Source organism: Neolamprologus brichardi, chromosome 8, assembly GCF_056152115.1.
Source record: "Neolamprologus brichardi isolate AB-2024 chromosome 8, ASM5615211v1, whole genome shotgun sequence".
Classification (NCBI taxonomy): Eukaryota; Metazoa; Chordata; class Actinopteri; order Cichliformes; family Cichlidae; genus Neolamprologus; species Neolamprologus brichardi.
The window spans coordinates 15166453-15181115 of record NC_142111.1 but is presented as its reverse complement, the minus strand read 5'-3'; the positions used below and the strand labels follow the sequence as shown (position 1 = coordinate 15181115).

Genomic DNA, 14663 nt, shown 5'->3' with positions numbered 1-14663 from the left:
TACTCCACAGCTCATTTCAAAGCTTTGGGTTAATGCTGCACTTTGTTGTTATGAGTTCTGCCCTTTAACAGGGGGTGCCTAGTGCTCTTTGAGGTTTTAAAACTATTAGCAAAATATAGATGCAGTAAATGGAACAAGCAGGTCAGAACATATGACACTATAATATCTGATAAAATAAAAAAATTTGTTATTTTTATTTTATCCCAAGAAAGTACTGTCATAGTCTAGAGCCAATATGTACTAAAGCATTGACTGAAATGTTGTGTTCAGTTACTGTCAGCTGAGCACAACACAGTTTTTTTGTTTTTGTTTTTTTAGCTGTAGAGTTTTGATTCTTGGATTCAAAGCTTTTATTTTGATAGGACAGTAGAAAGAGGGCAGGAAAGTCGGGGGAGAGTGAGGAGGAATGACACACAGGAAATGGTCCAGGACACATTTGAACCAGCCCATTCAGCATTTGGGTTACCTGCTCAATCAAGTGAACAATAGCAGTCTACCAATTCAGCTGTACCATACCAACTTTCTTTAAAAACAGTTACAGGAGATTAACAAAAAGTGCTGTACACAAAAATCAACAAATACACTGAAAACAATGGTAAGTAAAAGCACCAATAAAAACAACTATAATGGAATAAAAAGAAAAAGGCAACTATAATGCAATAAACGCAAGTCAGAACAATATCTCATACTGGGTCAAAGGCCAAAACAGTATCATTGAGTTTTAAAATGACTTTTTTAAATGGACAATGTAGGTGACTGTCTAGCATGCAAAGGTAACTCAGACAGTATTGCAGGGGTAAAGCAGCTCAGAGGTAAGGTGGGGTAAGATCATTTCAGGATTTAAAAACAACAAGTGAAGCCAGAATAGGTGTATAATTATAATAAAATGCGTCCTTTCTCAGGTAAATATTTTGAGGGCACTGGCTAGCAGGTGACTTTGTTGGTTTGTACGCTTGGTAGCTAATTAACTATTATTAAAATATATTTTAATAATTCCTGCCTTTTTTCTGCGGTCACCTTTTCAGTTTTTCTAATTATCTTCTAAATATCCTCCTGTCAGCACAGAAATTGTGACGATGGTATCTTTGTTGTCCTCTCACACAATGTTAAACTACAGCTATGTAAAGAATTGTATTGTAAAGTGTCTTTTTTGTTCCCTGACCTGCTATTGTGGTTTTGATGCCAGTGAGAACCTTACATAAAATGTACTTTCAAGCTCATGTGCACGCACACACACACACGCGCGCGCGCAGTCGAGCACTCGCCTGAGCATTTCTGCCAAAAGCAGGCGTCTGCTCTGTTCACAGTAAATGATTTCTCATTTGTTGAGCTGTCAGTCAAAATGTGTCTGTCAAAAAAGAAACTAATTTCATGCCCGGCCTCTGTGAATCATAATGGCCTGAGAGCCGGGCTGAAATTGACTGTGTTTATAGGAGGAGATTCACAGAATAAAGGAAATGTCCCCTGAAAATAAATTTTTCCCCCCTCGTATCTGTTATGTTTGCACAACAAATGAAAACAGGTAATGTGTCCAAAAAGGTGTGGTTGTCATAACAACATTTTTTGGTAGGTCCCCCCCCCCTTTTTTTTTTTTTAAATAATAAAAAAAAAACAGTGCCCCAAATCTATAGCAGAGCCCAGCTTAAAAAAATACAGAAAACATTCACTCTGATGGATCCCCTCTATCTCCGTGGACAGAAAGAAATGTCATTAAATACCAAGGGCACGGGGATGTGGTATCTGGACTGCATTCTGTGGTGAGGTTTGAGATTTTAGGTGATAGTGACAGTGCGTGTGATGTGCTACGATAATTGTGTCTTATCTAAAATGGAGCATCTAGCTGTGTTGCCACTGGAAAGGATGCTAGTGAGGAGATGACTTAGGAAAGCACAGAAAATGTCCTATAAGTGATTTTTAAATGATCTTCATGTTGCATTATTTAGCATGCTGAACATTTTCTCAGTAACACCCATGTATTTTCAGATTACTGCTTTCAAAGTATAAATACAACAATTTCCATTGGGCATTTGATTCCTTATCAGCTAGGAGCTGTGTCTCCCCAATGGTTCCCAACCAAAAAGTAAAGTGTAAATGTAAAGTGTCTTATTTCTTTGTATGGCCAAAACAATCAAGATATACAGTGCTATTTTGTGAGTTCAGGCTGGTGGTTTAGATTGATTTTGTTCCATTTGGATAGAACCAGGTTAGCTGTTTCTCCCTGGTTGTAGTCATTATGCTAAGCTTTGCTAATGGCATGCTGGCTGTAGCTTCAGCCAAGGGACGACCTCCAGGGCTGAAAAATGAAGCCAGTGTGGGAGTGAAAAATCTGAAACTTCCTCTAATGGCCACTTCTCTGCTGGAGTAAGTCCTCATAGAGTCCAGTGTTAAAATGCCCAGCATTACAATGTAAAAAATAAGAATAAAATAAAAACAATTCGGAACAGTGTGGAATTTTTATATTACTCAAGCATTCAAATAGGCTTTAAGAGACCTAAATTTATAGTGGTTAGTTCAGGGTGTTTACATGGCACATGGGTAAAATTTTATAATCTAAAACAGCATAAAGCAGGAGTGGGCAATTAACTACCTAAATAAATAAATAAACTGTAAAAATAAATGCACATTTTTTTAAAAATGCATCTCAAACTTCAATGCTAGTATATCTTTGGTGGCTAGCGTGTTGAGCCGCCATTGTGGTTACAAAAAAGGGAGGGGGGGGAAGAGTCAGTTGGAGTGAACGGAGATGAGGGGACTCTTCCGTTTAATGGTTCTGGCTATGACAAGCCAGAATCAACTTTCCTCTTAAGTTAACAGTAAATTATGACTTGCTAACCAAGCTAGTCCGTAATAGCATTAGCTAACAGCTAATCGTTTTTACCTTTTTCTTCAAATATGGTCTTAAATAGGCCACTTAAAAAAAAATAATAATAATAATCTTGAAATCAATGGATGACATCACTTATCTGAATTAGATATATATGGTTAAATAGCCTTAAGAGTAATTATTTCCTTTTAATAGATCATCCTCACAATTCTCCAGGGATCAGGAGGACAAAGGAAGACGGTATAAAATCATATTGATGCACATATTCTTGGTTCACATTTCTATACTGAGACCTGAAACTTCACAACATTGTCTGTGGTGTTTCCATTAACCATGAAATCAAGATACTAACTTTTGTATTACTCCAGCTGTGAATATCTTGTCTTCTCTTTTGCACTCCTTCAGTAAATCATCACCATCAAGACTCAAGTGGACTTCAGGGACGAGGGCAGTGCGTACAAGAAAAACCAGTCACAAGTGGCAGCCACATGCAGTCAGAGGGTGGGTAAGATTTGCTCTTCTTACCCAGAATGCACCCTGATCTAATTTTCATTGGACTCTTTTCTAAAAGGATTTCATCATCTTTCATTCTCAGTTTAAATTCTCCCTCCTCTCCCTGAAAATGTTTATGTATGATGTGGGAGAGGAGTGAAGCCATGCCTATTAAATTAGCACTGGGACATACATGTCTTTAATGCCTAGATAGGAGGTTTTCAAAGTAAAAGAAGAAAATACAGTAAGTCAAAGTCAAAGAAATGCTTATAATCAAGTGAACTAAATTAATTTCTTCTGATATACATTTTTTAAAGTAAATATATACTGCATGTGAAGTAGCTTTACACTGAAGCCAAGTTTGAAATGACCAGCTTAAGCCTAAATCTACAAAATAAATAAATAAATAAAAAGATTAAGATAAGATTTTAAATAAATAGATCAAAAACCACAAGGGGGAATCGTACATAATAATTCTAAGTTTGGATAATATTGGCTACCCTCCAGCTCAAAGTAAACTCAATACCCACTCTCCTTCCTTTTGTGGGTCATAGTTTTACACACACACCCCAACACACATTCAAATAGGCCATTAATCTATTTGAAAGCGTGATGGATCCTTTCATACTTTTGTAAGATATCAGCAGTGACGATCTCATAAAAAGTCATTTAGGAAGACTTATGTCTTTTTCATTTGTCTCACATTTGTCACATACAGCGAAAAACATGAATAGTTCTTTTTTAGTTTAAATTTATAGCTGGCTTCAGGCCAACAGCTGACATGAATTCATGTTTGAATTTATATTTTCAGTAAGTCACATGCAAAGACAAAAAAAAAATCACTTACATGGTTGGAAAAATGATCAAAACGCTACTTGCTGCAGCTGCAGCATTGGATTAATAACTAGACCCGCTGAGTGTCAAATTGAGTCAGAGGGTGGATATTGTTGTCACGCTCAAATACTCCTCACTGCTGAGGGTTACACTGTGAACTGCAGCCTTTATGTGACTCGAGCCTTCACAATGATGCCATTCTTTTCAATCGCATTTTCCCTCCCATCTTTTTTAAACCAACTACTCACGTCTGTCAATTCCAATATTTCAATGAGACTTTAAAGTCAAAAGACAAAGTCGAGTTATTCTTTTTAAACGCATTGCCATGGTGACCAGGTTCAGCCAAAACATGTGGCTGCGACTTGTGACCGGTTTTTCTCGGTGATTCTGGACGCAGCAGAATGAAAATGTCCTTTAATGAAAGCACTCAAGATAATGATGGAGCTGAGCACTGGCATTAACTTTGATGCTGGGTGCATGTTGATTGGGCTTGAGCTTCATGGAAATCGAGGACCTGAATATAACTTTCTTGTAATCCAACAGGAGGCTGTGTATTGTTTTCCTTTGTATTTGGACGCAGATATGAAGACACGAGAAGCATGATATCTTACACCCTTGTTTCTGCGTCTATGTGCATCAAGCACATGTGCTTCTTTATTTTTAGAGCGGCTGACTTGCGCTGGGGTCAAGCATGGTGTCAAAGGACTTCAGTGAGAAGGACATACCTCGAACTCCAAGTATGTTTCCAGCATGCATCCATCACCCTCCAGCTGACAGCTGATCCGAACGCACACAACGAGGATGGCCACAGCGCACGCAGGCATGTGCCTGTGTCACTGTATGCTCAAATTCATCTGCAGGCATCTGCTTTTGAACAAAGCCCAACTATGTTAATGAAAGGGTCTACAGGGGGTAAGATTGGGGGATGATGCCTGATGATAGGCCCTGCTGCACACAGAGGTAGTGAGGATTTGACATGTCAGAGGGTTACAAGATTTTCCTTTGACCTCTCAAACATTTAATTGTATTATAAGTGGCCATTATGTGGTAGCAGGTTTTTTAATAGAAGTGTTTATGGAAATACATTATCGTTGTTTCAAGACTGTAAAAACACCAGCAGGTGTCTCAGTGTTGCAAAATATGACTTTTGTCTTTTAATTTCATCATACTGAAGCTGCCTTTAGGTAAAATGCACAACATTTAATTAATTTGTCTTTTATGTATGTTGTGCCAAATCACAAAAGCAGTCTTTATGGTAGTTTCTACTCGCATTGACTTTATACTGTAAGGTAAGAAAACCCCAACAATCAGGAGACCCCATATAAGCAAGCAGTTAGCAACTGTGGGAAGGAAAAACTCAATTTTACAGGAAGAAACCCCAGGAGAACCACACTCAGGGAGGTGCAGCCATCTGTTCCAACTGGTTGGAGAGTAAGACATACTCATTCATTGCAGCCTTGAACTTTGACCTTCTTTTCTGCTCTACATATACATGACACAGGATTGAGGGTTAGCATGATCTCCAAAGTATGCTTGGTTGCATGTTACAAATTTCAATGCAATACAATAGGTTATGGTCATGTTTTAACATGCTGCTTTTGAGTGCAGTATATTTGGATATGGTAAATCTTTTTGTGTATTGAAAATGCATCTTTATTTTCAATGTCCTCAATGATGATATAAGATCTTTTATTAATACATTAATTAAAAGAAGCATGGCTGCTTTCAGTTTTCGTGTTTCATGAGGGAAATCCTCATGGAAATGAAGTTGTCCAGTAAGTACTAAACAATTTTGCTGAACGTCTTTATGACACATAAATATCTGTTTTGTATAAAGATTTTTAATGAATTCGTTTTTAATTGTTAGAATGTTAGATGTTTTTGACCCCATTCAGCTTTTACCTTGATCACTCCCCAGTTAGCCTTATATCATATGACAGCCCAGCCCAGTTTTGCTGGTCCCCCACTGTTGGATATGTATGGATATTTTTGGGGTTTTTTTCATAGAAAATTATTTCCTACCCAATTAGACATTTCTGTGGCTTGGTAATATCTATAGCGCACATATTTGATTGTTTTTTAAGGCATTCCCTAGTAATTCTTTTTTATTTATTTATCTTTTTACTCAAGCATTTATTGTATTTCAAGGACTGTCTTGAATGGACTAATGCTGATAGATGCATCTACATGATCCTGATGAAGGCTACAGGCCAAAATGCACTGGTCAAGCAATAAAGCTATTCCTCTTGCTACAAGTCTTACTTTAACCCCTTAGACGTTCACTCTTCTCCAAATACTGCATTGGAAGTAGGTGAAATTGTGCCAGAAGCCTTTACTCTGTGAGTGCACTTCTGTATGACAGTCACACCGGCCTCTGTGAAAATAAAACAAATTAACTTGTAAAAGCAATTTGCAATGCAGAAAATACCACACTAATGAGACATATCATTAGTTTTATTGTCTGCTGTTATTTCCACTTTTATAGAGCAAAGTCTCTGTCACGATTTAAAAGTTACATTTTTGACTACACACTATGATGTAGGCCACATGTATAAGACTATTTTATTTACATTTTATATATAAAGAAGGTGCTTATTCATGTAAATACAACTATTTCTACCACTCTGATATGATTCATAAATCCAACTAAAAGCTCAGGATATGCCCCCTATAAGCTCTTCTCTCTCAGTACACCATTAATCACGACCACTGGACAGGTTGCCAGACTTCTGTAGGCTATGTTAAATAATAAAACAATACAAATACAGCTGTTGGCCCCAAGTTCTGTTATGTAACTGTATACTGCTATAATGTAAGGGTTGTCTAATTGTCCTATGAAGACACATTAAACATCAAGTGTATAGTGTATTACTATGGTGTACCTTCTCTATGGTTGTCTGATGTAAGAGTTACAGTTGTGCACATGTATTTGCTGATGTTTATGTTTACATTTGATTTATTCTTGACTTTGTCTCTTGTAGGACAACTTGAGGAAAGTTTTTGTTGTGGTTGTGTAAAAAGATGGCTATACTGAGTTTGTTTGAATAAGGCCCTATTAAATAAAATCCGTTATCAGTCAATCAGTTAAGCTAATCAGTCACAGAGTAGAATAAGTTGAAATTTCTGGAAAAAAAACGCTCTACACTTTCATTGAAATTCTTTGGGTTGCTTCATAAAGTAATAAGAGTAGCCCGCTCTTATTAACATTTTACATTTCAAACAGTCCCGTGCCACTGCTGCTCCAACCCTGTTTTCACGCCGACTGATTTCATTTGGCCCTTTTTTTCTTTTCCCTCACATCCTCGCGCGCAGTGATTCGGTATCTCTGTCGCGCAGGCGGCGGTGCCACAGCGCGCGCGCATTACCCTCGTGGTTTTATCTTTTCTGGACTCGCTCGCGGGACTGAAACGCCTGCAGCTGAGCTCGCGCTGTAATCTGTGACAGCTGGAAATGGACAGTAGCGACACAGGAGCTGTGCAACCGTCTTACACAGGTAGGAATGTTGTTTAAATGTTGTATTCCGAGGCTGTTTGTCTGTGTACGTCGCTTTGGACACCTGCGGACTGCGCTTTCGTGTCGACTAAATGTTTCTACAGTGTCTTTCTTTTGCGTTTGATAGAAATGCATTTGCTATTTTATCTATTTAAAATTAAAGTAAGTAAGTAGTAGCAGTTAAAACATTCTATATCAATTTAAAAAACATGGATATTTTATTTCTTTTCCTGGTGGATAAGGGTTCCAGTTTTGTGTTTGGTTTGTCGGTGTGTATGAAAAGTGCTAGTATTTGACAAAAAAACATATTCTAACTTTCAAAATCTGAGTGTTTTGGAGGCACAAATATCACATGTATTAATTGTCGTTGGTTATAGTAGTTGCCTTAGTCATATTTAAGAAGAAAAAATATCCTGGCACATATCTGGTGGTGTTAATGGAGGTCAGAGGCATACCTGGGTTTGTGAATGAAGTTATTTAAACCCTGGAGCTCAGGCATTTTTTTTTAGGCATTTCGAGTGTCTCAGTGCACATCGCTGAATCCCTGTGTGTGTTTCATACTGTAGTTGTGTGTGTGCAGACCCTTAAGGATGTCGGCCAATATTCTGTGGAATAATTTTAACATTAAATGAAGATTTATATGAAAGAATAAAGAGTCAACCCCATATGCGTCTTTTCTTCCTATGCCCTATGGCTATCCTATATTTGGCGCTAACCCAAATATGCTTTGTCTTTTCAAACTTTTTTCTTTTAGTACTAGCAGGTGTAGTGCAGGTGGTCCTGGCTCAATCATCTTTGAATAAGACTGAACCCCAAATCTAAAATCTCTATCTGTTAGCATATGTGGAGGGGCCAAAAACGCAAATCACTGTGGATGAAAGGTTCTGGAAAATACATGTGTTGTATTGTTTTCCCAAGATGAAAATTGAATTCGCTGATTACTGGCCGTTTTCTCAATCAGTGGACTCGTTTTTTCTTGTGTGAAATACAAAAAAAAAATAGTTTTCAAAATGCCATTTGCTGTTTTTTGTTTTTAATCCAAAGCATTATCACAAGTGGCGAATATTCATCTGCAGCTGACACCAAAACAGATGATTTTTATTTATTTATTTATTTTTGAGTAATCCCTGTTAAATTTAGGGTCTAATCAAACGATAAACTTACTGGCTCTATACTGACACGTGTGTGTGCTCATCGTGTCATTTACTGTGCTGAAACCTCAGCTGTGCTACTTGAGGTTCACTTCAATCTTCCTATAGATGTGAGCGTCTCACTCCATCATTACCGTGAGTGCGGCCCTGGCATACTCAGCTGCTGCTCGATTCAAGCAGAGTAGACACACTTAAACACCCAGCACTGGCCACATCATCACGTTCTGCATCCTCTTTCGGTGACCTTGCTCGCCTCCGTCCCCCTCTGCGTCAGCTTCAAACATAAATGGCTCCAAATGACGCTGCATCCCTGCCAAGCTCTGGCGAGGAGATGCTCTTTCCAACTGCATGGAAGCCAGTCATTTTCGCTGTGAACAAAAGGTCCTTGATTCATCAAATCCCACACCTTCTACTGCCCGCTCCCCTGAGTGATGCTGTAATTTTCACTAGCACTCCTCCAGTGTGAGGCTGGTAGAGTTTCTTTTTTTTAAACTTTTTTTTTTTTTTTAACACCATGTGCGATTCTGTTGGGTTCTTAGGTGTGTATACAGCTGGGCCAGACTCGCTCTCTCCAGTCTCAGCATGAAAGCAGTCATTTAGCTAAATTTGTACGTAGGTTAGTTCATCCAGAGACAAACTCAGTGCACATTATGTTAAATATACATGTGGGAAATGGACTGGCAGCAGTTTCTAATGACAAGCAGTACTTACAGTACAGAAAGGCAAAAGGGTAATTGTTATTCGATTTCTTTTAGAAAAGAAGAAAGTCTGAAATTATCATAAGGGTCATTTCAGTAATGAGGAGCAAAGGTAATGAGAGGTTTGGTAAGTTAGCAGCTTGTAAGACAATTCAACATATTATGGTGCAAGGCCTCCCAATACAAAAGCCATTTGTGGAAGAGGGGAAAAGTGTTTTTCACAATAAATGTGGTAAGCTTGGAGAGAAGAGCTGCCCTTTAATTCACCTTTTGTTTGTCTTATATGATGGTAAACTCAATAATTTGGAGTTTTGGATCCTAATTGCTTAATTGAAATAATAATAAAAAGCTATTAATAAATAATTGAGCTCATTATGAGCTAATTTTAACAAAACAACACGTGCAGTTAGGGACAAATGCTGCTCTATGAATTTAATAGATGGGGTAAAGATTTTTTAGATTCCCACAGAATCTTCATTTCTTTGGCCTCTACCTGCACTGGCACCTCATCACTAGTGCATGTTTCCCCCTCGCTTCTTCAGGTTCAGATTAGCACCCCGTCTGTATAGTCAAACCCAAGAGCATCTACCGAGGCACCACATCTCTCACCGGCCTGCACCATGGAGAAAGGTCACATTCACAGATTGCTACCATTCCAAACATTGGTGATGAAGTTGAGTGACCAGCTTATCTCCCTACCCCCTTCTTTAACTTTTTCTCCTACCTTGGAGCTTTCTCTTCTGTACTTTGGCATTTGGCCGGCGCCATCTGTCTCAGTAAAAACCATCAGCTGTGAAATTGAGAATAATCATGTGGAACGAGATTGGGATGGGAGCAGCTTGAGCTCCAGCCCTTAGCTGTCAATGGACTCATGGCTCCTGCTGATAAAGTCCAACAAAGATTGAACACTCATCCACAAATCATTCTTTGTTGATATGTTGGCAATATTGCTTTTCTTTTTTCTTCGCGTTGGTGTGACAGAAGATTTTTTTAATGCAGGGAGACGCCACTCTTGGGCCTTTATAGTCAGGGTGGGAAAATGAACAGTGTTTTTCCCTGTGCTGTAAACGGAGATTGATGAGATATCCCATTGGTACTCCTGAATACTATACAGCTGCCATGGGGTGTGGCTTTCCTAATGTGTTTTATGACTAATGGCTTTGACAGCCAACTGACAGGCAGAGCTCGCTGCCTTTATTTGAAGAGCCTCTGGAGCCTGAGAGTTAAAATGCAAATAAAGTAGGAGAAGACACTAGCATCAACATGAAACAGTTCCTCGACCACTCTAATGAAATGCATTAAAGCATATAAAAATGACTGGTGAGTAGCTACAACAGAGGTACTGTCAGAATACGGTGATGTGTAATTCCACAGTCTGGACTGAGAAACATCACAGTCATCACAGAATATTTATAGTATAAAGTATATATGAAGTATGTGTTTTTTCAGAGGAAAAAAAAGTTAGGAGTATTGTGTTGATTTTATTAACATGTCACCAAACTCCTTGTAAGGATAATGCAGTAAGAATATGACTCATAAAAACTTTTTGTTTTTAATTAAATGATTTCAGTGCTTCTGACAATTTTTCCCCAATGAAACTAAATAATTAGGGCGTCAGGTCTATTTAAGAAACACACATGGTTTCTTATTTTGACAATAAACATTAAGATTAAAAAAAATCCAAAATAATAACAGACAGACTAAGGTTAAATTGTCAATGCGAGAATTTTAATTTTTAAAACATTTCAGCCATAGACAGTATAAAACATGGATGACATCATTCACTGATTGTGGAGTGAGTATTCTGAAGCCTCAGTGTTAGCATGTTGACTATTTCAAGTTGTCAGCTATTGCTAACTAGTGTAGCTGGCAGGCTGCGGTCATAACTGACTGCATGGGTGCAATGCAGAGAGGTGTTGTGTGAAGCTGTGTGTCAACTGGAGGACAAGAAGACAGGACAGTTGGTAACAATACTACTGTAAGTCAATACCTAATGAGATAGTATTTTTTTTTATTGCTACCAATTATTACCAATTGCTATCACAGTAACAAGTTTTTTAGCCTACTCTGTACATTGTCCAAATCTTGTAAAATATTTAAATAAACAAACAGAACCTTAATATTAGTCTAATTAAATAAGTCATTAATAAAAAGTAGGATAAAATGTCACCATTACATTATTTATGCTTTTGTTCAGAAGAGGCGCAAATAATGATTGATTTTGTTAATAATTTTTTCAGATTTTCTCAGTAACGCTTAGAAAATTAAAAAAATGAAAAACTATTAATAATAACTAAATTAAACCACTGTTTTTGTTTTTTTTTAAAGCAGTTTTTTCTGTGAACTACATCTTAAGGAGGTTTATAATTAAAGGGAGTATACATCAAATTGAAAGGTTAGTATTGTAGTAACATCATATAGTTTTTGCTGCTTTTGTTTGGAATTGCTTAAGAAAATTAAAACGGGGAGTACTAATGTGGAGAAAAGCGCTGTATGCAGTCCACATCGCCAAAGCCAGAACACTATAGTCTATCAGCTGTGCGGCAGCCATTTTCTGCCCTGGATTTTATTGTTGCAGCGGCTGCTTGTGGTGTTAACACACATTCTCCCTGCAGATGTCCAACAGCAGCATGAAAAAGGACTGCAAATGTTTAAACAAAACACTTCTGTCTTCATTCGGTGTGACTAATCGCATGGAAAAAAAACCCTCTGTGAGGCATCGGTAATAATTTGAAATGGACTGTCGCCGAAACGACTAACCACAGTTATCGTCAAAACGAAGCTTCCACTAGCAAATTGCAGGTGCAGTCTACACCTTATCACAATAGACTCACAATAGATTGCTCTTCCCAACCCCCAACCCCCCTCCCACCCGAGCCTGCTTTTCCTCAGACCCTCCGAAATGGATTTCTGCTTAAATCTCCCATCAAAGACGTAATGGCTCTTTGGCTGTGTCATTACAAATCAGATGACAGTCTCCTTCACAGACTGGCAGCTTAAACCTGCCTCTGGACTGATAACAGTGATCTTTATTTGGCTGCTCAGAGGTGAAGACAGGGCAGAGCCACCTCCCCGATTGTCGAGCGAACCCCATAACAAATTTCTATCTGGGTGAAAATGCAGTCCTTCAGAGCTTGTACAAAATGTCAAAACACCCACAAATGATCGATAGAAGGCACATTATGACAACAAGGTGGTCAATACTCTTGTGATAAACTGAAAGCTGAAAAAAGATAAACCCTGTGCTTACGATGAAGTCAAATGGTCGGTTGGTTACATCTTAAATTGTTTGCAGCTCATATAGAGCATTATCACATGTATACTGTGGTATGCATTTTCTTGCATGTGGCTGGATCATCTGCTTCCCTGGTGTTTAAAAAAAAAATTAATCGCTGTCAGAAACATTCACTGAAAAACAAGGTGCAAACTTTCCTCTTTTTCACATGGAGCAGGCTAGTTTTTAACAAAAATGCCTCCTGTCATCATGTCATGTAATCACAGGGCAAGGTGTACACAGAAAGTGTGAATAGTGATTTCTTAGCATCCCCTCCTTGTTTTTGAAAGCAAACACGCTGCTGCCGCAGTGCTTAAAAAATGTTCTTTGAGCAATTTTGCCTCCACATGCACCTTTTATTTCCATTTAAAAACACAAACATGTGTTTCTAGACGCAAACGGAGCCAAATGTTAAACCAGCTAAGATGGATAGTAGCTCCTCGAGTCCCCCTTCATCTGGACAGAGGGATGCACAGACATATTAAGGGCTGTGTGGGAAGTTGAATTTTCGCACGGCCCATTACCTCTCCATTCCCCCGTGGCTGCATTGCAGGTACAGATTCAGCACAGCAGGAAGCTGTGTGAAAACGCTTTTCTTTGTGTGTGTGTGTGTGTGTGTGTGTGTGCTTTGTGTATATGTGGGTGTTTACGCCCATATGTGTGTGATGACAGAGAAATTATTCTTTATAATGGGCTGAAGGTCATTCACAAGAAAGACTGGTCTCCGTGTTTGAATAATTTTGCACCATTTAATCCATAAAAGGTTGCACTTGGTCATGTTGCCGATCGTCACATAAAATTCATCAGGATGTGGCCTTCAGTTGACTTTTTACTAAAACTGTGTGGATTTTGGTTACATTTTATTTATATAATGCTAAATCACAACAAAAGTCAGATTTTTCATTTTCAGTACCGATATTGGTATAGTCCAGTTTTTAGTGTCATGGTTTAATTCAGAGTTAATAATCTGTTGAATTAACAGTAAATGACAAAAATGTATATTTAATCTAACTGCAGCTAGCTGTGTTATGTTGCAGTTGCAGGTTAGACCTGAGATTTGAAGTTTAAGACAGTGTATTGATTGGGTAGTTTTCAGGTTTACTGGAATTGGCTGTGGCTAAGTTGGCCTGTGGCACACAAATCATTCACAAATATTTTGCAGAGCTAATTCCCAAGGTTCCCAAGTTCCTGCCTGAATTGAATGACAACATGAAACAAACCTTGAGTTTGTGTTGGTGTGTGTCCTTGTGGGGGAGCACATTTGTTGATGAAACACAAATGTTACTGACTACTCCTACGTGCAGAGCAGTGTCGTTGGTTTGTCTTCCTATACTGTAGTTCTCAGAACTAAACCCCAGTTTCCAGTGTGGGAAATTGAACTTAAAGAATAAACATGAAATGCATTTTTCTCCTTTTGTGTTTCTTACTTACATCACGTTTTGTGTGTGTGTGTGTCTACGTGTGTGTTTTTGTCACTACACTGTAAGCTGGGATAATTACTAAAGGCACCATCTGACCAAACAGCTTGATTTTAGGTATTGTCATGCCTAAGATTCTTTATAGTCAGCTCAGAATCGACTACATTTTTGCTGTCATACATTCTCTGCAGTCCCTCTGTGCTGTTTTACTGTGTGTGTGTGGGGGGGGGGGGGCAGTGAATGGACAGAGCGAAGACAATGTTAGATGAGCTGACAACAAATCGTTATGTTACTGTAAGTGCAATTAAAGCTGCTGATAGTAGTGAAGCTAGTCCTGGCCAGAGCACTTGGAGCCCTCCTGCTGATAATGTTACAGCTGCACCCCCCCTCTTACATGCACAGGGGGACATGACTTGATCCAACACTCCTCCTGGCATTACAAGGCCAATATTGGTAGGATTAGATGCAAGAGTAAACACT

At 38.5% G+C, this 14663-nt stretch overlaps 1 protein-coding gene across 1 annotated transcript in view; it reads left to right on the top strand.

The window, feature by feature from the left end:
• Positions 1-7547: 7547 nt before the first annotated feature.
• The window catches only part of LOC102782731 (zinc finger protein 385B-like), an 82000-nt gene continuing 74884 nt past the window's right edge, over positions 7548-14663 (top strand). Inside the window, exon 1 of the mRNA XM_006791196.2 lies at positions 7548-7643. Coding sequence (XP_006791259.1) covers positions 7601-7643 — 43 coding nt within the window. The 5' untranslated portion in view covers positions 7548-7600. The remainder of the gene's footprint in view (positions 7644-14663) is intronic.